This window comes from Geosmithia morbida (assembly GCF_012550715.1).
Source record: "Geosmithia morbida isolate 1262 chromosome Unknown scaffold_1, whole genome shotgun sequence".
In the NCBI taxonomy this organism is placed as follows: domain Eukaryota; kingdom Fungi; phylum Ascomycota; class Sordariomycetes; order Hypocreales; family Bionectriaceae; genus Geosmithia; species Geosmithia morbida.
In genome coordinates, this window is record NW_023336188.1 from 1,554,594 (window position 1) to 1,576,649 (window position 22,056).

General features: G+C 49.9%; 6 protein-coding genes across 6 annotated transcripts; 3 read left to right on the plus strand and 3 right to left on the minus strand.

The window, feature by feature from the left end:
• Positions 1-1,131: 1,131 nt before the first annotated feature.
• Positions 1,132-1,901, plus strand: GMORB2_1226 (Ribosomal protein S18 acetylase RimI; the record flags this gene model as incomplete). Its single annotated transcript, XM_035463208.1, has 2 exons — positions 1,132-1,516; positions 1,612-1,901. 2 exons carry the CDS (start codon positions 1,132-1,134, stop codon positions 1,899-1,901), a joined length of 675 nt encoding a protein of 224 aa, XP_035324632.1.
• A 1,823-nt stretch (positions 1,902-3,724) lies between these two features.
• GMORB2_1227 (Cytochrome P450) lies at positions 3,725-5,281 on the minus strand (the record flags this gene model as incomplete). Its single annotated transcript, XM_035463209.1, has 1 exon — positions 3,725-5,281. The coding sequence occupies one exon, from the start codon at positions 5,279-5,281 to the stop codon at positions 3,725-3,727; it is 1,557 nt and encodes a 518-aa protein (XP_035324633.1).
• A 1,586-nt stretch (positions 5,282-6,867) lies between these two features.
• On the minus strand, positions 6,868-8,604 carry GMORB2_1228 (Sugar (and other) transporter; the record flags this gene model as incomplete). Its single annotated transcript, XM_035463210.1, has 5 exons — positions 6,868-7,314; positions 7,413-7,542; positions 7,609-7,927; positions 8,020-8,125; positions 8,218-8,604. Coding segments are annotated over 5 exons (1,389 nt in total), but the record flags the coding sequence as incomplete, so codon positions are not given.
• Positions 8,605-10,782: 2,178 nt separating this feature from the next.
• GMORB2_1229 (glycerate 2-kinase) lies at positions 10,783-12,015 on the plus strand (the record flags this gene model as incomplete). The annotated part of the gene is made up of 1 exon (XM_035463211.1): positions 10,783-12,015. One exon carries the CDS (start codon positions 10,783-10,785, stop codon positions 12,013-12,015), a length of 1,233 nt encoding a protein of 410 aa, XP_035324635.1.
• Positions 12,016-14,855: 2,840 nt separating this feature from the next.
• Positions 14,856-19,247, minus strand: GMORB2_1230 (5-oxoprolinase (ATP-hydrolysing); the record flags this gene model as incomplete). The annotated part of the gene is made up of 7 exons (XM_035463212.1): positions 14,856-16,787; positions 16,850-17,719; positions 17,799-18,034; positions 18,121-18,783; positions 18,839-18,949; positions 19,033-19,143; positions 19,199-19,247. The coding sequence occupies 7 exons, from the start codon at positions 19,245-19,247 to the stop codon at positions 14,856-14,858; spliced, it is 3,972 nt and encodes a 1,323-aa protein (XP_035324636.1).
• A 911-nt stretch (positions 19,248-20,158) lies between these two features.
• On the plus strand, positions 20,159-22,035 carry GMORB2_1231 (transporter; the record flags this gene model as incomplete). Its single annotated transcript, XM_035463213.1, has 5 exons — positions 20,159-20,380; positions 20,461-20,592; positions 20,679-20,919; positions 20,997-21,608; positions 21,677-22,035. 5 exons carry the CDS (start codon positions 20,159-20,161, stop codon positions 22,033-22,035), a joined length of 1,566 nt encoding a protein of 521 aa, XP_035324637.1.
• Between the last annotated feature and the right edge of the window lie 21 nt (positions 22,036-22,056).

Sequence of the window (22,056 nt, forward strand, 5' to 3'; positions counted from 1 at the left end):
TCTGCATCTTCAACACACTGAACACGAGTTTTTGCAAATTCAACCTGGAATGCGAGCTTAGTGAACCAGTTTTCAAGATTTTGAACAGACCATGGCTCGCCCTGCCGAAGAAGGGAGTCAAAAACTTGTTCGTGAACTGCTTGCGGGTTACGAGGCCAATGGCAGGTACCTAAGCGACTGTCATATCGAAGAGTAAACCTTGCCTGGCACTTACTTTTGGGTCTTATTACTCTGGGATTACATGTTGAGAAGGGCCAACACTTTCCTAGGCCAGCAAAGAGCATGTCCATTGGTTGGGGACAGCAGGTCCAGGCACAGCTTGCCATTGAAGTTATCGCCAAGTTTGAGCAAATTTCCCCGGGGTTTCCAAGAACTTTGAACCAAGCTTTAGGGAATTATCTACTATATGGTTCAGCACATTGGTGTAAATGAAGAGTTTGTCTAGAGTAATTTCCTCTTTTACACACGTAAGCCAAATCTAAGTCGTGGAGGACGAGACAAAGGGCAACTATTCTTTTACATTGCTGCATTGCCTATTTTGGTAATTTCCCTTTCACCGTGAAGATGGAATCGCACCAAGTGTAGTAAGTAGTATGTATCCGCTAAGGGGAATACGAAATAACATCTTCCGGCCCCTATATATGTACATCGATACCAAGTAGCCTACGAGGTATGAAGTACGACTTCTAGTGCCCGTCTAGCCCATCCTCGTTATTACTGCTCGCACCACTCCGTTTCCACTCTGACCGGAAGTTGCCTCCTGTTCCTTGATTATCCGGCATCAACCCAACAAGAGATTTGCATACAATCTTGCCAAAAACGGCATCACCGCCACTGCCAAGGACGACGGCTCGCCATAACTGCATGTAGGCCGCTAGTTTCAAGAACAATAAGGTTGTTTTTTTGACTCAATGTCTTGGCTCCTCACTATCAATCAGGAGAGAAGAAGCTCGAATATTTACGGACGTATGAAGAATGAGGGATGCCCCTCATATTCTGGGGCGACATATAAATATACCGGTGCCAACCCGCCAAGTAACATACATACCCCCTACACTCGGATAACTTATTATTGCAACACATAATACAATCACCACGAAACATCCAATTCTCAGGCTACAGGAAGGCACAATGGGTCTCGCATGTTTGCCGACGCTAGTCCCGGACATCAAAGATGTCTACGACGCCTACTTTGAAGCCTTCAAGGGCGAACCGATCATCGACATCCTGTTTCCCAGCGGGGTGGACGAGTCATTCCGCAAGCTTCACACGGAAAGCACAGCAGAATACTGGAAGCAAAGCAAGTGCCAGTACACTGTCAAGTGCATCGACTCTGAGACTGGAGAGGTGATTGGAATGGGTCTTTGGGATCTCTACATGCAGGAGCGCACCGACGAAGAGATCAAGGATCCCGGTGTCACTTGGCTGGAGGGTACCCACAAGGAGAGGGCGGAAAGGATCCTCGGTCCACTTTGGAAGAAGAAGATTGAAATCATGGGAAGGAGGCCTCATATCTGTAAGTGCTTACGCTTTGACCAAGACCGATGGTGGGAAGATCTCAGGAGAAAAAAAAAAAGAAAGGAAAACACTGAAGCTAACAACTAATTGTAGACTGTCACGTTATAGCCGTTAAGCAGGAGCACCAAAGGCGAGGGGCCGGGAGAATGTTGACACAGTGGGGACTCGACTTGGCAGAGCAGCTGCGGCTGCCAATCTACCTTGAGTCGTCCCCCCAAGCGGAAAGACTATACCGGAAACTAGGCTTCTTCGAAGTTGACAACGTCGTCCATGAGGCTTCAGACCTGGGGAAGGAGGAGGATGTCGGTATTCCCCTGATGGTCAAGATGCCCTCGACACTGAGTATGAGCTTCCCCGAATGGCGATCAAAGTTCTCAACATAGCCTTTGTAATAAGCTTAATATACTATGCCAAGGATGACGTGTTATTTGTTACGCACATGTATGGCTTCCTTCGTTCCTAGTAGCTGCCACTGAAGCTGGCTCCTCGCACAGTGCGACCGTTCAAGAGTTGCGCCGACATGTAACCTCATCTGGGCGGCCTCTGTGGTCAGTTTTAGGGCTAACAGAGTGGATTCGTCACGATCTAGCCGCGAAGAAACCATTGGATATGCACGTTCCCGCGTGTTCGTAGGGGATAACAGGTGTGTGTATTGTGTGTGTCGTCTCTTCTCTTGTCTTCCTCTCAGATGGCGAATGTTGGGTAGAGGAGAGAGGCAATTGTGTCGGTCCATGACCCACACCTATTCTTTGCATGGTGGTTGTGGGCTGGTGGTACAGGTACATCTTCCATCTTGGTGTCTAATCTTGTGACATTTTCACATGATTGAGGCATTTATTGTCTCTCCCGGTAGATTCGTAACGCCAGGCCCGCACTTGTCGTGCAACTTCAACCAGGTGGTTGAAACTTGCTGTTCGACGTTTGTTACACTAATACTTGGGACGGAAGAAGGGACGTTTCGGAGGACTAGCAGAATCAGGAAAGTAACGGAAAGTTACCTGAACGAACTATATGGGACATGATATAGCGCCTTCTACAAAGTATTACGACGCGAGTAATACTGCCATGTAATATATCATAGATGCAGAATGTCTATCATGCTGTCCTCGATGTATGCATAAATCTTCACTTCCTCCACCAGGGTCTATTAGGACCTGTAAGTGGGCTATGTTAATGGAAGTAGGTTGTGACGGGCTGACCTTACTAGTAGTCTAGCTTGTCAGCCTCAAGAGATTTATTGAGTAATACTAATCAAAAGAATATAGCTAGATTTTTTTTGCCTCTTTTTCTCAGAGTCCCGATCTTATAATAGGGATGCGGCGTAGTCGTTGCTCAGTTACCGTTTGTGGTATTAAAGGCTTCATCATGAGTATATACGCTCTGACTACCGGGTATAATCTGTAATAACACTGACCGCTATTATTGTTATTACTATTACTACGTAGACCCTTTTTAATCATCTTACTTCCCTCCACTATGTACACGGACTGCCAGGGTTTCGCGGTCGCACAGGTAGCATTAATCAACCGTGATCATGGGTTTCAACAAGAGCGCGAGACAAAATTTGGAGTTTCATAAACTGCCAGACGATCGAGAAATGCCAAATATTCGCCCTTGCATCTCCAGTCTGCACCGAAGCAATTGGACATCCATACATCTTGACCCAGCTGTACTAAAGCATAAGCGACGATCTCAATCTCGGCGAGTACCATTCAATGAGGGCAATCAACACGGTCTTCCCTCAACAAGGCCCATTGCTTTTCAGACTTACACGACAAATCCAAACACCGACATGTCCCTCTCTGGGTCTAGGGACATGGCCGATATAATCCCCGATCCCTGCAAGGTTGTCGCTCTATTATCGGCGCTGCAATATAGGAGCGCGTCGCCTGCCGGGAAGTTTGGATTTCACGTCACCACATACGCCGACAGCTAGCCTCAATCTGTGGGGAAGCCAGCTGGGGGGCATTTTTCACCAAGGCTATGAGACAAGCTCTCGATTTGGAGATTCAGGAGCGGCTCGTTGATGCGATGAGAGATCTTGTAAGGAGATATGACCAGCAGATGCCGACGTTGGGATCAGAAGACAGTACAAACGAACAGGCATGCACATCAAGGTTTGGAAGAATCGGTCATGACTATCATATGGTATAGCTGTGTCCCTACCCTAGATTTATCGCAATTCATGCTAATAATATATCGATGTTCAGTCAACATAAAGCTCTATCTTGTGGCCGAGCACATAGCTATTGAACCACTCCCCAATCTCAATTCTGTCCCCAACGTTTTTCAATCCTTCAAGGGCATTCTGTGCAGCAATTTTGCTGACGACAGTGTTCAACTCAGTCATTGCCAGATTCCGTGCGATGCACTGTCTCGTACCGCGACCGAACGGAATCATATCCCTCTTCATCTCCTCGCTGGGGTTAGCATCGTCGAGCCAACGCTCAGGCTTGAACTCCTGCGGATCCTGGAAAACCTTTCCATTGAGGTGCAGCTCAAACGGTGTGCAAGACACAACGGTGCCCTGCGGCAGGAAATAATCCCCGTAGCGAAACCCTGCCGCCGGGACAAGCCGGGGCAGGCGTGTCGGGTTCGCCATGCTGAGTCGCAATCCTTCTCTGATGACGGCCTGGAGGTACGGGAGAGAACTCGGATCCGGGTGCGACGGACCTTGTGCTAGGATCTCTCGGCGGAGAGCCTGGTACACGGCTGGGTGCTTGCAGAGCATGAAACAGATGGTGGCCAGATTCATTGCGGTGGAGTCGGTACCGGCAAACACGAGATCCTTGCACTGTGCCGTGACCTCGCTGTCAGAAAAGCCGGCCTTGAGCAGACGAGCGGGAAAGGACGTGGCCGGCTGAGCAGTTGTCTCTTGCGCGACCTCCTGCTTCGCTTGATCCAGAACGCCTTTGAGGAAGGTGTCGACGCAAGCCATACTCTGATCTACCTGGGGATCGGGTAGTATTGTACCCATGAAGCGCTCGTATGTCTGGAACGCCCATATAGGCAGGTACCAGCTCTTGCCAACGCCCACAAATGAGTCCACCATTGACGACGCAGACATTGAACTGTCCCCTGCCTTGCCAGATTTCGACTCGGCCTCGCCATTCTGCTTCACAATGTCCTCGTCGGTCGCGCCGTAGCGCCGTCGCAAGAGGTACGAGGTGAGAGAGTCGAGGGCGAAGCCGCGAGTGAGGGCAAGAATGTTGACCTTACCATCAGCGGTTTTCGCCCTGGCCGTCTCGCGGCGTAGACGCTCCGTGAAGCCCTGGGACGATGCGGCGAGAAGACTCGCCCCGCCCCGTAAATTGGCTGTGCTGAACAGAGGGTTAACGGCCTTGGCCCGGAGGGCGCGGTAGCTCGGATCTGTGCTCGTGAAGATGGTGGCGTGGCCGTCAATGTCAAAGTTGCGGTAGAATTCTGGCTTCAAGAAGCCGCCCTTTTCCATGTAAATGGTATCGAGGACCGCCCCGTCGGCGATGTCGACGCTGTTCGGTCCCGTTCTGACGATGGGGCCGTATTTCTCGTGGAGACGATGCACGGCAGTGCACTCGTCGGCGATGAATGCGTGGTAATTGAGCCAGGTGGAGGTCAACCGTGGGATGACGGGACCAGGTACCGCGTAGAGGCCATGGAGTCGCGAGCCGCGGTATACAGAACGGGCGACGATGACAATGACGACAACTAAGATGATTGCGATGACGGGATTGTCATGTGCGACCGATGCTAGGGCGCGGGTCACTTGTTTCATCACCCCCATGGTAGGACTCTGCATCAAGCAGTATCGATACAAGTAGCCGGCTCTCTCCTCGGTGAAGTTGGAGAAGAATGTATATCGAAGCGCAACCTTCTTTTCTTGATTTTCGATATTATATCGAAGGCCCTCGAACACTTCTCTGGATCTTCCTAAGAGGAATTCTAGACGACACCAAGACAAAGGCGGGCAGCTGCTATCTAATATGTTGTACAATGGCTGAGAACCCCACATCTCTCATAGAGTATATCACCGTACCAATCTAGAATGATTGATCTGGGGAGATACTTTGATCAGCTCGGACCCTCCGCCGTTGGAACCAGCTTATCGTTGTTCTCTCAACGGTAGACTCAATCCATTGTTATCAGCTGGGCGGCCACTCCGATGGATGGAGACTGTACGAGTAAACAGCAAGTTGATACACTCCACTCATACGCATCCTCCAGGTTATATTGGTTCTTGTACTCTGGGTACCTGTTTCTTGCGGTGGTTTGATAGACCTGGTGTTTTCCATAATGGAAATGCATCTAATACTCGTACCCGCAGCGTTGCCAAAGGGGAATTGATTGTGGAGGCCAATGCAAAAATCGTATAATTATGTCCGCAACCAAGGAGAGAGGAAAAAAAAAAAAGGCAGTGGAGAAATTTCTGCCATGAAGCCTGAAGGCGGTGAGTTGAGCTTTCCCACAAAATCTATAAAAGACCGCCTCCCTCCCATCCATTTGTTTTTTTTCCTTCTTTTCTTCTTCACGTCGACAATACTTCAGTATGTTACCCCCCCCTACTACCGGCCCCTTTATACGGTAGAGCCATCTCCATCGTGATGATGCTTCTACTGCTTGGCTTCCCTCCCTCCCTTGAAGCAAACATCTTGCTAACAACCATCACAGGAGAATCATTTCTATAGTATTCGACCCTCTCTTGGTTCCCTAAAAGAGCCACAGAATCCACCCTGGTTGATGAGTGCATATCCTCGGAACCCCAGAGTGAAAACTTCCGGTCCTCTCGAATTGTCCGCAAGGATGACGGTGTCTGCTTTTCTTCAGAACAAGCTCTCGCTGTATAGAGATGGTATATGAGCTGTTCTTGCAGTCTCATTTGATGATCTTAACCCTGTCTGCGGTCTGCCTTCGGGCGTGCGGATGGGGTGGGTTCCGATGGACGTCTGACAGGCGTTTATATTTTTTCGTTACAATCTGAGGCTTGCCTTGGGTGTGAGGAAGAGGTCTCCCGTATTCTGTCACGTCTTCCCTCACGATGTTCCAAGACATGAGATGGGCCCGCGTGGTCTACCATGTGCGTACAGTGTCTGACGCTACCGTATACTTCCAGTATACAGCCGGATAGAGAACCTCGATGGCTATTCGGGGCTGACCGTGGGTGAAGGCGAAAATTTCTTCCAGTTACTACTGCACTCCTTCCACTACTCACGTTAGGTGAGCCGAAGTGTGACAAATGGCAAACTCACTTCCACTATCACGATTTAAATTCTACTGGATACATACATTTATGGATGGACACGGCTATTAAGGACTAATTACTATGTGGCGTGTTGTTATATGCCATTCACAACGACAAGGCCGACATTGTCTCTAGCCAGCGCAGTAAGGACTCTTCTTGCGAATCCACTTACCGTATTTCCACAAGACCGTCGACGCGACGAGGCAGATGGCGAATGCCAAACCTGCCAGAAGACCGTTACCGCCAGCGATGCCGAGGGATTCGTAGAGGCCGTCAGCGAACAGAGGGAAACTGAACCCGGCCATGGTGCGGATAAAGGCCGAAGCACCCGCAGCGCTGGCCGTGTACGTTTCGTAGGAGTCGATAATGTACGTCTGGGCGCACTGAAACGAGAGGATGAGGCCCATGGCGAATATGGCGGCCCCAATGTCGGGCACGATCCAGTGGGTTCTAAAGTGCGCCGACAGTCCGTATAGCAGCAGGCCGCCGGGCGCTATGACGGCGGTCGGGAACATGAGCGGTATGCGAAACTCTGGGCAACCGGGGGAGTTGCGTCGCTCTTTCAGGTACTTGTATGTCTGCATATCACACGCAGTCAGCGTCAAATACTTTGAACAATATCATTCAAACAGATGGGTGCATGCAAAGCATTCGACGGCAGAGGGTGTCAACGTACTTTGTCTATGGCAGGGCCTGATATCTGGAGCCCTATGACGAAGCCGACACCCAGTGAAATGTAGTTAAGACTGGCGCGCCCAGGTTCCTGGCCATACCTGTCCTCCCAAACTGTGGGAAAGGAGGCAAGACTGCATACAGCATTGTTAGTGATCGCCATCTCAACGAAATCCCGCGGTCAAAACCATGTGACTTACACAAGGTACATGAGCCCATACAAGTAAGCTCGGTAGAGACCAGTGATCTGGATTGTGGGCTGAGTCGTCAGCATGATGAAGGGGCGCATGATGCTCTTGCCGAATAGATGTCTCCACGAGGTTCCCTCAGCTTCAGCTTCAGTGTGAAGCTTGCCATTCCCGGTCGATCGGCGCAGCTTTCGTGCCTTCTTCTTCAAGATTGCAGGCCGGTATGTCTCTGTCAGGAAGCAGAAGGCCAGAATCTGCACCACGGCGTCCGCGATTGAAACAACCCAGAAGATCCATCGCCAATTCATATACTGAGTAAGGAAACCACCAGCTACAAGAGATAGAAGAGGGTCAGAACATAACCCCAAAAAAAACACGCTCCCCTTCTTGGCGCCCAGCTCTTGGCAATGTATGGAGTCTTACCAATGGGACCGACAGCGGGGCCTAGAAACGGTGCGAGACTGTACATGGCCGTCGCCGCCCCGCGCTCATCTGCACTCCAGCAGTCGCTCAGAACACCGGAACCAATCTAGGACAGATTCGAGTCAACAACGCCTCTTTGTCTCACATCGAATGGAGAGCGGAAATAACGAGGAAAAATGTGAAAAAAAAAATGCTCACCGCTTGTGGCGCCGCGCCACCCAAGCCGCTCAGGAATCGAAAGAGCAAAATCTCGGATTTAGTGCGAGCAAATCCACAGACCGTATTGAACAGCAGAAACCCCATGTTGGAGGCCTGCAAGATGACGACGCGGCCATACATCTCTGATAAAGGTGCGAGGATAAAGGGACCGACAGCATATGCTAGCAGGAATATGGACATGATGAGGTATGTCTCGAAACCCTCGGTGTCGAACTCGTCTGCAAGGTCGTCAAGGGATGGGGATAGCATCGTTGACGCTATGGGTGAGATGAAGGTGAAGCTCGATACCAGGATGGTTGCCGTCCACTTTGCTTTCCTTGACCAGTTCAGAGGGTTTATAGGGTCGTCAGGGCCACTCCATGTCACCTCGATCACAGTAACCAGTCGATGTCAGTTGAGGCCGTGTATGTGTAACGCAAGCGATAAAGGGGAAGGGGACTCACAAGGTCAGTGACGGTCGGAGCTGCTGACTCAAAGTCCTTGTCTGATGAAGCACTTGGCGTTTCAACCTGGACGTCATTCTCATGGACTGATCTTGTTTCAACTCCTCTCTCAACCTCTCCTGGATGCCGATCGCACTGTCGATGTTCCATCTTGGGTAGAAGAGATAGTGATCTTGGGGTGTGACAGCCGGATTCGCTGATATCTTGACGGCGAATAAACAAAGCTGCTTGGTGGGCTGGAGGCAGAGAGAGAAGAGTTAAATCCTCCCAATGACTGATTAACCACAAGAGCTGATTTCAGAGAGAAGCCACTTCATGAGCACCTGAAAACGTGCTCGGAGTGTCTGGCGTGGGCCAGTAACGACAACAAGAACGAAAAGAGCAGCCCGGTTGCTATGGCTAACGCTATGCTGAAAAACACGGGAAAAGATCAGTGTCTATATTATTCAGCAGACTACAGAGTAGAGGAGGGGAGAAACAAGTCAATTTTGGAATGGCTTCAGATCTGACAGTTCATGTCATTTTCACAGTAGTCGCTGTCAACTATTGGAAACCGGTCGCGTGCCTTTCCACAGTCCTGCCGGCCTGCCGGCCTGCCGGCCTGCCAGCGTTGAGAAACCCACGGTTCAGTGCACGAGACATATGAATGCCATTGCAGCTGCTAACCGGTAGCATGAATGATACACGGCCAACACTCTGAACTAATCTGGACCGGGATGTAGTGGCACAAAAGTTGGTGTGTTGTAGACTCAGGCCCGAGAATGACCAGCTGTGGTCATCTCAATGGTCTAATAGACTGAATCCCCATCCAAAACACCAATTAGAACATGAAGAGATCTTACCTTGAGCGTAGTCAACAAGCTAGGCAAACATGTGCATGATCTTCACTCCGTCGGTACCAATCATCCCCCACACTTGCCGACCGGCCCGGTTGTCTTCGATACGATATTACTGCGACATGATATCCAATACATATGTAATTACGTCCCTGTATCCACAGAGATATCTTGTCGAAGGAGTGACCGACGAATATATATACACACGTTAAAAAGCATCAATAAACTTGATGGGCTCTCTACTTGAACACAACTTCCACTAGATCATTCAAGACAGGCTCACCTGCTTCTCCATCTTCTGTCTTTTGAAAGTTCGTGAGAAAATAGGAGTGGGGTATGCCTACCTTCATCCGGGACCAATGCAAACTCAATGTCTTATACAAGGACTTATGAACGTCTATCATCTAGAAGTAAGCGGCGTGTCTTCTCTCGTTGAATCTATACCTGCACGATTTAGTGCGCTCTTAGCCGTGCTACCTCTGATATTAATCCCGCAAGAACCAAAAGGAGGATCGAGTCACGCGAACAGGAAAATGGTCCGATGAGACGGAGACATCTGAGATCACATACAGTGTAGTAGACGTAACTAACCAAACACTAATTGAATGGTAAATACTGAATCTGGAATGTATATCATGATACCTCTTTTGCTCGGTTTGGGAAGAGGGCTTCCATAGCTGGGCCACAGTACCCAATCTAACCGGCGAAGTATTATACACTGACCACTGTTCACCACACCGAGGCGACGTTCACAGCTAAGACGCAGTGACATTAAGGAGGCCTTCGTATGAGGGAATTTTATATAATTAGTTGTAAGCCCTCGTCTGCCGTAATATGTCTTCCCCGACTCCGCCCGCATTGAGACTTTTGCTGAGAAGTTTGTGCGATAGCTAAGCCACCATGACGTATTCTCCATCATTGCCATTGATGGTAGCCAAACGGCGCGACTCGTGCTTGAGTTGAGGTCATCTTATACGGTGCTTTTGGTGGTATCTCGGGATGTATGAAATCCAAGGTCTTTCAAGTCACTTGCCTGTATCCGTGATATCCATGTTGTCTGGTCTACGTGTGCCACCACCCCTTGCTGTGCACATCCGGTTACCTTATTCTGCAACCACTCCATCCGTAACCATTTGCTGCCTCCCATACAACGCCTTCCCTTGAGGCCGTGGGCGCGCCGTATATATATGCATATACTAGCCTCCCTCGGGATCTTGTTCAAACAAACAATCATCATCCGAGATACTGAACTCCTACTGTACACTATGACCATTGCTGCAATGCCCCCGAGCGTCAGAGTCCTCGTTTGCCCTTCGGGTTTTAAGGGCAGCCTTCAGCCCGGTAAGGCAGCCGACTGCATAGAGGCTGGTATTCTGTCTGTCGAGCCCAACGCTCTTGTCCGCAAGGTCCCCCTCGTCGATGGGGGCGAGGGCTTCACCCAAGCCTTGGTGGCGGCCACCAAAGGTACCATCCACAACATCTCGGTCACCGGCCCCATTGGTAAGCCCGTAGAGTCATTCTTCGGGATCCTCGGCCAGACGTCTACCATGACGGAGCCAAAGACAGCTGTGATAGAGATGGCGGCGGCGGCTGGGCTCAGCCTCGTACCGCCCGACTGCCGAAAACCCGGTATCACGACCACCTATGGTGTCGGGCAATTGATTCTCGCCGCGATCGAAGCTGGTGCCCAAAGGCTCCTCGTGGGTTGTGGAGACTCTGGAACATGCGACGGGGGCGCCGGCATGCTGCAGGCCCTGGGTGCTCGTCTTATTGACCGAGACGGATATATCATTCCCGAGGCTGGGGGTGGAGAGTCGCTCATAGGGCTTTCCAACATCGACCTCTCCGGGATTGACTCGAAACTGCGCAACCTACCCATCTCGGCCGCTGTCAACTGGCACAATGTTCTCTGTGGTCCCCGCGGAGTGGCCGCCGTCTTTGGCCCACAGAAGGGAGCTACCGAGGAACAAATAGCGCGCCTGTCGACGGCGATGGATGCTTTGGCCCGTGTGGCCGGCACGCTACTTCAGGACGACAACGTCGGCCTGTCTCCCGGTAGCGGAGCATCCGGCGGCCTAGGCACTGGACTGCGTCTTATCGGCACCAAGCTGAGGCCACGATACGATCTGGTCATGGAGTACCTGTCTCTAGAAGGGCTGTTTGACGAATGCGACCTTGTCCTGACGGCTGAGGGCGGCATCGACAATCAGACACCGATGGGCAAGATCCCTGGCGAGATCGCCCGACGTGCAAAGAAGCACAATCTCCCTGTCATTGCCATTGCGGGGACCATCGGCACCGGGGCTAGGGTCAACTATACAATCGGTATCGACGCCTATGCGTGTATTCTGCAACGGCCGACGACCTTAGAGAGAGCCGTTCAGGAGGCAGAAAGGTTGACTACAGAAAGTGCAGAGTCGGTCATGCGATTGATTTCAATTGGAAGAGTCATGGAGATTGGAAATGGGACCGGAATAACTCAGGTGAAGAATATCTGAGGGAGTCGGTCAAGTGCGAGTGCTGGGGGAAGCTGAAAGGATACATTTTAACACTGCATGTATTAATATCTAACTAACATGCTCAGTGTTGGCTGTGGATGCACTTGAGTGCTTTTGGTTAGGTTCCTCTATCCTAATATGTATTTGTACGTCCCTACTCAAGCTCTTGCAGCCCTAGGTAAATCGGCCGAAATAAAAAGGGCTCTTTTCTGTGTATTGACCGATGCGTCAATTGGAGAAATAAATTTGCTCATAGGCTGTGATTTATTCTTTTGTGTTTACGTATATTCATCAATCGTTTGTATCTGGCAGCTCTAGACCATGACATCGTAACGAATGCAGATACCGAATTGATATAGACTATATTCGAGTAGAAAGAGAGGGGTTCGAGTTGGGTTGCTACTTCTTTTCATTCATGTAGTTGGAAAGAAAACAAAAAACAGGGTTGAGCTTTCAAATAAATATAATCTTCGTCCACCTTTGCTAATAAGCCATCTGTATCACGTGCCAGTACATCTTGTACCACAACTAGACTTGCTTCTCAGGCAACGCCTTGACTAATCTAATGCGCTGTGGAACTGGACCTAAGCTCAATCTTTGGAGTTTTCCAGACAAGATATCATCCTCATCAGTCTTCCCGAGCGGACTTTTCTTCTTCTCTAGAATATCAAAAAGCAGTCCTTCGACATCAAGAGCTAGAGCGAGAAAGGTATGGCTAATCTTTTCCAGGAATCCCCAATCTTCCGTCAGTTTTTTTGTTTCGTCTGAGACGAAAATCATATGTCCCTGTATGATCTCTATAATCTTAGATCCACGTGAAAGCGTTGCAGGCTGAAGAATATCTTCTAAAAATTCGGTCAATATATCACCTGCTTCCCGGAGTGCACGTTTCTTCTCAGATCTATTCTTAGGCTGACCCTCGATGAACATATGTTGAAATATCAGGGTAAGGTTGTTGCATATCTCAGTTAGCCCCGACGAGAGTACGTAGTTATACTCGGGCAGTTTCTGCTGTCGTATATTTTGCTCAAGTCCGCCGATACACTTTTGGAGCTCACGAAGCTCATCGTAGTATATTTCTTGGAAATTCGTTAAGGATGGAGTGGTTTTTTTCCGTCGAAGGCCTGAAGGCTGGGTGGGAGAGCCTGAGAAGCTCCGTATCAGTAAAAGAGAGAGCCGGTGCATGTATAGAGTTGGAAACGTGCTTACCATCTAGCGACCGAGAGAGGCTTTTACACTTGTTCCGAATGTCACACATCCATGTTTCCTCTTTCCAATTCCCCCCCTGGACCCCACAAGTCTCAGCCACGGCCAAGATGAGAAGCTGCCTCAGGATGCTGGCGTGCGGGTTGTAGTTCATGGCATAGCTTGGATGGAATCCATTGACTCTGCGAATAGTGGTAAGTCGGCCACCCTCTGGACGGACTCTTGTTGTTTCAGCGCTCCACCATGTCTGGTTATCGAACCGTTCTCCTAGCTTGATGCTCTCAAGGCTCCACCCCGATCCCTTCACATTATCCCGGCTGCCTGTGGTCGACAGCCAGACCTTCCCGGCGCAGAGCAGTACTTGAGGTTCCTTTTCGCAAATGACCCGTATAGATGTCTGAAAAGACTCTTTCAATTCTTTACGAGGTAGATTGTTTGCTTTCTTCGATTCATAGGGTAGCATATCCACCACAGAAACGTTGTCGCGGATGTCGAGGGATCCACACGAGACTTTGTTGAAAACTTCGGACAGAGCCCATAGGCTTTTGCATTCTTCGATGACATTGTTGATGCCATTTTCAAACGGATGATATTTCAAGGGCTGCTGGAGCATAACAACAATCCCTCCCTTGCGTGCCGGACCAGCCAGCTGTCCGGTTACCTGGATTTCAGCTGGTGGGCGGTCCAACGCTCGCCCTCGATTCGTTATGTGCGTGACATGGCCAGAACTCTCCTTCAGCCCATCTGGTATGTGTTTGAAGAGCTTCCTGAGACGATGGTCAACGGCGATTCCGAGACATGTATCATCTTGTGTGTACGAAGAAGGCATGTCCTCCGTTATGGCTGTGACGGGCTCGGATGGCGATGACAGTGTCATATTCGAAGAGAGTGGATAATAAGCTCAACCTTTCACAATCCCCCCACCCGTGATTTTCGTTATATATATATTGGTGCATACATATTGCATAGCTATTTGCACGAAGTTCTTCACGCACGTAGTGTGCCTTACTCCTTCAATGTGAAAGGCGCCTAGAGAGTCCAAAGCAAAGTAGATAGTGTAATGGCTTATGGCTCGTGATTTAGCCCATGCATCTTCATCTTTCTTAGCTTACCTACTAAGGAAGCCTCTTGACCAATTGAACAGTACCTGACTGGCGAAGTATGTCTCACTGCAGATACCTACTGCCAATAAAAACGGTCGTATGCGGGAAAGTAGGCGAAGTATCTCGCCGTGGCTGATTTTCTGCTTTAGACGGGTCGCTATGATGGCTTACGCTCATGCAGAGGAGAGAAAATGCATAACCTGGCTCCAAAACAGGCCAACATGTGTTCCAATGAGAACAAAAGTGAAGGAGTAATGACTTTGTATACATCTGGTTGAGCTGATAATCCATTTAGGACCAGCGCATATTTTGGACTTTGTGACGCACGCAACGAAGTACATATAATATACGAGGTTGGCCAACAAGATTGCACTGCTGACCAACAGCTGCATCACAAGCCGAAACCGAGATAACAGTAGCTCTAATACGTGTACTTTAGCGCCCAAAGGATCTTAGAGTCCGGATATTTTTAGAAATTTAGTACTGTTGATGTGGCATTGATGGATACTTCGTCTTGAACAAGATGCATGTTTACGCCTCCAGCTGAGCTGTCAGAAAGGTATTGACACTTCCATTCGCCCTGGGAAGGAACTCGATACTCTCATCATTCTCCTGAGAATCGTCGGTATCCTCCGGCTTTCCCCAGCCACCACCACCAGGGGTATGCACCACGAACCGATCACCGTAAGCCATGTCCAACTGGCCCCTAGGTCCGTAGTTGAGCCAATTGTACGACCCATCGGGCTGCTTTTGGGCCCAGTAGTTGGCGCCCTGAGAACCAGGCTCGCCGCCTTCCATGCCATACGGCCGAGTCACTCTCCTCTCCGAGATCATGCTAAAGGTAAGAGGAGCGCGGCATTCAAAGTCACGAACCACGCCACAACCTCCGTTGAACTTGCCTCTGCCTCCGCTGCCTTTTCGGATTGAGAACTCCCGGACAAGGACGGGGTACCGCTTCTCCAAGACTTCAGCATCTGTCGTTCGAGTGTTGGTCATGTGCGTATGCAGACCGCTAGCACCATGCCAGGTTGGTCCAGCACCAGCACCTCCAGCAATGGTTTCGCCGTAGTTGTAGGCGAAACCGGGGAGCGGTTTTCCATTCTCGTCGACGCCACCACGCCCAAAGAATCCCATGCAGTTCATGCATCCCTGCGAGGCAGCGGCGGCACGGAAAGCCTTTAGCAAAAGGTCTGTGACTCGCTGCGAGGTCAACGTGTTCCCACAGCAGACTGCGCGTTCCGAGGAAGGGTTCAGAAAAGTGTTCTTCGGGATGATGACCTTGGTCGGTTTCAAACAGCCTTGGTTGAGGGGTATGTCCGTGCCGATGAGAACCCTCAAGACGTAGAGAAGCGCCGAGTAAGTAATGGCCGGTGGGGCATTCATGTTTGACAACATCTCGCACGTCGTGCCGGTGAAGTCGAATATTCCAGTGCCGTCTTCATCAATCGTGATGGAAACCCTCATTATCGATCCATTATCCATGTAGTCCTCTGCCGTAAGCGCTTTATTTCCATACTTCTTACGCGTCTCTTTGAGGTAGTTTCTCACAGCCCTCTCGGCGTTCTCTTTGATCTTCCTCATGTAAAAGTGGACTTCTTCTTTGCCATTTTCCTTCATGAGAGCCTGAATAAGAACGGACCCTTTGTTGTTTGCTGCAATTTGCGCCTTCAGGTCAGAGATATTGTCCTCCAATCTTCTCGATCCTGTGCATTTTTCGTGGGTTCCGGGTTCAAGAAGAATGTCGCATATCCCCTTCTGATCAAACTCCCCGTTTCGCACCAGGAAGAATGAACGGATGGCGGCACCTTCGTGGTACAGAGTGGTGGAGTCGGGAGGCATCGACGTTCCATTCAAGCCACCAATGTCCATATGGTGGCCTCGCGAAGCAGTGTAGAAGCATATGGTCTTTCCGTCAGGCTCAAAGACCGGAGTGATGACGGTGATATCGGGCAGATGTGTGCCTCCAGATTCCGGATGGTTGGAGACCAGAACATCTCCCGGTCTCAGCTTTCCTTTGTGAAGTGTATCCTGATGCTTGACAGCGTAGCTCATGCTGCCCAAGTGCACGGGGACATGAGGAGCATTGGCGACGAGTTCAGCATCAGGACCGAAGATTGCGCACGAAAAGTCTAGTCTCTCCTTGATATTGAGAGAAAGGCTGGTCCTTTGCAATGTGCGACCCATTTGCTCCGCAATGCTCATGAAACGATGGCCATAAACCGATAGAAGTACAGGGTCGGCTACGAGCTCGGTTGCATCCGTGTTGGCAACACCCTCTTCATCTTCGAGGTCGATAACCAAATGCGACGTCAGAATAGAGGCTTTGGAAGACGGGACAACAACAATGGTCTGTGTTTGGTCGATGATGACAGCAGGGCCCTTCACCACATCTCCTTTGGTGAGACTCTCAAGCATAAAGACTGGAGTCGTCAGAAAGCCCACTGGGGCAAAGAAAACTTGGGACTGTAGTTTCCTTTCTATTAGCAACCTACTGATCGGAAACGGGCTAAAGAGCTGCTACTAACAGTGTGGGCCGCCGAAGTTTTCAGGACGGCTTTGAATGTCGTCTCTTGTAGCTCGGTAGAGAGGCGTTCGTTATCTTTGCTGACTTCAGTGCTGGATCCGACTCCTCTGACCCGGATATCATCAATCAGGACCCTTCTCGTAGCGGGAAACAAGAACGCCAATTCCCTAAGATGCTCTTTCTCAAAAGAAACTCTGTAATCGGTAGCGGAACTTCCATCTGTTGGCTGAGGAATCATCAACTGCGTTTCTGTTCCTTCGTATCTGAGATGCAGATAGACATCAAATCGAATTGCCTTGTCTTCAACCCCTTGTGTCAAGAGGCTTTTCCGAACATCAGTCTTGAGCTTTTCAACTCTGGTATGGATCCGTGGCATGGACTCCTCCGATAGCGCGTCGCTACTCGGCTCCTGCATTTCTGCGATGATCTCCGCAAGGGCCATTCCGTAGGCAGACAAAATGCTAGAGTATTTGTGAATGATGGCACGCTTGATGTCAAGCTTCTTCGCGAGCTCACAGGCATGCTGTCCGCCAGCTCCGCCAAAGACACCCAGATTGTGGGCCGCTGTGTTGTGGCCACGAGCCTCCGTGATAGCTCGGATAGGGCGGCCCATAGACTCGTTGGCGACATCGATGAAGCCATTGGCCACCTCTTCTGGGGTCATGGACCGTCCGGTGTCCATGTTGATCTTTTCTGTCAGTTGGGAGAACTTTTGTCGTGTGATGGCTATGTCTAGCGGCATGTCTTCGGAGGGACCGAATATAGAAGGGAAATAGTCCGGTAGCAATCGACCAAGCATGAGATTTGCATCCGTGACGGTCAGAGGCCCTCCCTTCCGGTAGCATGCAGGTCCGGGATGGGCACCTGCACTCTAAATAGAGAGGGGTGTTTAGTACATAGTATTGTGAAAAGGTATCATCCGCAATGTAAGAAGATCATTGAACGCATACCTCTGGGCCGACTTTGAAGAGCCCGTTTTCCCAGAACAATATACTGCCTCCGCCTGCTGCGACCGTGTTGATGTCCAACTGGGGGCTCTGTATGGCGACGCCTGCCGTTGTGGTTTCGAAGACGTGTTCGAGCTCACCACCGTAGCGAGAAACATCAGTCGACGTACCGCCCATGTCAAAGCCAACAATGGGGGTCTTTCCATCATAGGAAGTTCGGGCATATCCAACGACGCCACCTGGAAGAGGGAATTGAAAGCATTAGCAGAAATTCATACGACTGAAATCGCGCTGAATGCACCAAGGGGGAAATGCCTAGACTTACCTGCGGGACCGCTCAGAATGGCCTTCAGCCCAGAGAAGAACTTGTAATTGACAAGGCCGCCATCGCTCTGCATGAACTCGCACCTCACGCCATCCAGGTTGCCACCGTCGAAGCCACTAGCAAAGGTGTCCACGTATTTCCTGATCTCGGGCGTGAGATAAGCGTCGGCAGAGGCTGAGCTGCCTCGAGGGATCATCTTGATCATCTTGGAGGCCACATTTGACGATGTGGAAACATGCGTAAAGCCAAGGTCTACCGCAATCTTAGCAACCTCCTCTTCGTGGCGAGGGTAGAGATAAGAATGGGCGAAGCAAATAGCCAAGGCTTCAATCCCTTTCTCCTTGATAGAAGAAAGCTTTGATCTAACTTCTTCGTGATCTAGGGGCTTTATGATCCGCATTATGTCCCCAGTCGAGCCCTCCACTAGGATGGGGTTCGTCTCTTTATCCGGCACCTCTAGCTCATCAGGGCCCTCTTCGAAGCCCTCAACCGTGACACGTTCGTTGATCTCGACAACCTCGTCATATAAGGTCTTTGGCTTCCGGTGGTCCAATACAAATAGCTTGGGTCGCGACTGGTGACCAATTTCAATCAAATCACGGAAGCCCTCTGTGACCACAAATGCATGCTTTGTGCCCTTTCGCTCGAGAAGGGCTAGTGTTTCTGAATCAGTAATTCTGTGTCTTTATCAGAGACAAGGCGGAGGACCGGTGCATACCATTTGTGGCTACAGTTGTTCCCATGCGAATAGACTCGATGTTTTCCTTAGGAATCGGTTGTGTGCGCGGGATCTGGACCCTGCCTACCTTTTCCAACACTCTTCTAATTCCTGACAGAGGGCACATCCGTCAGTTGAACATTACTCATGTACGAAAACAACATAGTCTTCGTGATTCTTCGTAATTGACTGACCTTCAGAGGGGGCATCGGCATAGTTGTCTGGATCGACTGACAGCAGCTTGAGGACGATGTCTGGTTGGCCATCGATCGCTGCCCACACATCCGTGAAAGTGCCACCACGGTCTTGGGAGGGAAGGTTAGCAACCGTCACAACGGTTGAAGAACGATGTGAATATACCTATAGCGAATCGTATGCCCTTAGGTGTAGAGGCTGGAATGGAACCCATTTTGAAGTGTTGCCAAAATAGAGGAGATTATCGAATTGACCTCAGTTTTGGTGACAATATGGTGGTGTACGCCATTTACCCTCAAGTGGTATTTAGACCCCGTATCTTTTATACTCCGGAACATGGGGAAATATTATCAAAGCTACATTGTACTTTTTCCCTGCTGTCTCTATATTTCCATTATCAATGATTGTTGCTCAATCGAGTCTTCTGTGTTATCAGAGCCTGTGCTATACTAGTAGCCGATAAACATGAGGAAGGTCGATGCGACCAGGGTCTAGAGGATATGTCCCAACGCGTAAGGTCGAGCCGACTATTCATATTTAGGCCAATATGAATCCGTCACCCGTATCATGGCTCTCACGACTGCTGCATCATCTGCTTATCTGCCTCGGCCGATGCACCAATCGTCAGCGACAACTGCCAGATATGGCATGTCTGGTCAGGTTGCCATCCCAGCTCCACAACTACATGTATGCCATTGATACCATTCTCAACGCAAAAACGGTAGATTGCCAGACTCTAGTGCAGGACTTCGTCGCATCGACCTTCCTTGGAGTCCTCCGCCAATGAACTTGGGCGGCCGTCAATTATCATGTACACACGAGTGTACTAGGCGACATGTACACACTCTTCAACTTTGGAGGGTTGTCGATATCCCTGGTCCGAAGCCAGCGTTATCTCAGAAAAGCAATAATCCCAGATTAGCTATCATGAGGTCAGCTTCTTGGTTTCACCTATTGTTACTTTAAACGCCGTTATAAAGTTTCCGATGATTCCCCCTACAGCTCCCCGTCCGGTAAGACGCTCGATAAACCTGGATTTCTCGGCGGCATTGAGCTGTTTTTACTCGTCTTCAAGTTCCATCTGCCACTAACTATCATTCATTGCTGACAGGACTATTTCATGCAATGGCTCCTGAAGTGGCCAAGTCGGAAGATGTCAATGATGTGCAACCTGTGACTACGCCGAGCGTGGCCGATGGGGAAGTCATCGACAAGGCCCAAGTCGACCTGCCCGCTGCTGAGGATCCAGCAGCTCACTTTCTATCAACTGTTGGCCCGTTTCCACCAATGACCCCAGTCCAGGAAAAGAAGCTTGTCCGGAAAATTGACCGTTGGATGATACCATTGGTATGTGGCAAAGCCCCAGCACCACCCGTTGCTGTAACATACTCATCAGCCTTCTTGCTGACTGACACCTCTTCATATAGCTTTTGTTTATGTGCCTTCTGGGTGCTGTGGACAAAGTCCAACTGGCTACAGGAGAGCTATATGGTTTCAGCGATGATAATGGCCTCGTTGGTCAGCAGTACAGCTGGCTGGGAAGCATCCTGTCTCTTGGGGTGAGTTTAATATATCTTATTGAATCCGTTGCTGTCTGGAGGAATTATTGATTGTAACAAAACATGCATTTCTTTTCTGCTGCTAGATGCTGGTCGGTATCTGGCCGTCCTCATATCTCATCCACCGTCTTCCCGCAGCCAAGTACCTAAGTGCCTGTTCAATGTGTTGGTCTCTGATGACTCTTTGCATTGCTGCTTGCCATAATTGGGCAGGGCTTATGGTTCTTAGGTTTTTGATGGGGATGTTTGAAGCAATCATTAGTCCGGGAACCACTCTCATTATTTCCGTCTTCTGGAAGAAGTCGGAGCAGCCCATCCGAAATGCCAGTAAGTTTGATCTGATGTTCCATGTATACGGTTCCCATTTTGGCGTGAGTATATGTTCACTTCTGACTAGCTCCCAGTCATCCTAAGTGTTTTTTCATCCGTCGTGAACGGATTTCTTTCGTGGGTCGTGGGCTTGATTCCAGGAGATGCCCCTCTTGCACGATGGCAATACCTCTACTTGATCACCGGGTCCATCAACGGTATCTATTCCATAGTGCTGCTCATCTTCTTGCCAGACTCTCCGATGAATGCCCGCTTCCTTACTGTCGAGGAGAGATGGCATGCCGTTCAGCGACTTGCCGAAAACCGTACCGGAATCGAAGGCAGCAAGTGGAAGTGGGACCAAGCCCTAGAGGCCATTTCCGATGTCAAGACATGGATAATGTTCTTCTTCAACATTTCACTCAACATTCCTAACGGAGGTCTCATCACTTTTGGTGCCATCATCATCAACAACCTTGGGTTTGACCCCCAGACGTCAGCCTTACTTTCTATGCCCAATGGCGTGATTTCAACACTCTCGGGTTGTATCGCCTCATATTGCGCTTCCAAATGGAACGGACGTCGGACTTTTGTAGTCATGATTGCCATTTGCTTTCCGCTCCTGGGAACGGCCCTAGCCTATGGTCTTCCGCGCTCCAACTTGGGAGGTCAACTCTTTGGGCTGTACATGATGTACTGTTACTGGGGTACGTACATGACTGCTACTGCAATCGGCATGACCAGAGCTTCAAAACTAACAAAACAATGTCTATAGGCCCATATGTTAGTGGCGTGTCCCTTCCACAGGCTAACACTGCCGGCAGCACCAAGAAGGTTGTTACATATGGCATTATGCAGCTGGGCTATAGTGCAGGAAATCTTATCGGACCGCAGACCTTCAGAGCCAACCAAGCACCGGCGTATACAGGTGGTACCGTCGCCATGCTTGTCTGCTACTGCGTGGCCATGGCTCTCATGTTCCTCTACTTCCTTGTGGCGTCTTGGGAGAATCGCAAGAAACAGGAAAAGTACGGTCCTGCGCAGACAATCAACGAAGAAAGTCTCGATGAATTGTTTGACGTCTACCAGGACCTGACGGATAAGAAGCAAAAGAACTTCAGATATGTACACTAGATGTAAAGGAACTAATACTTA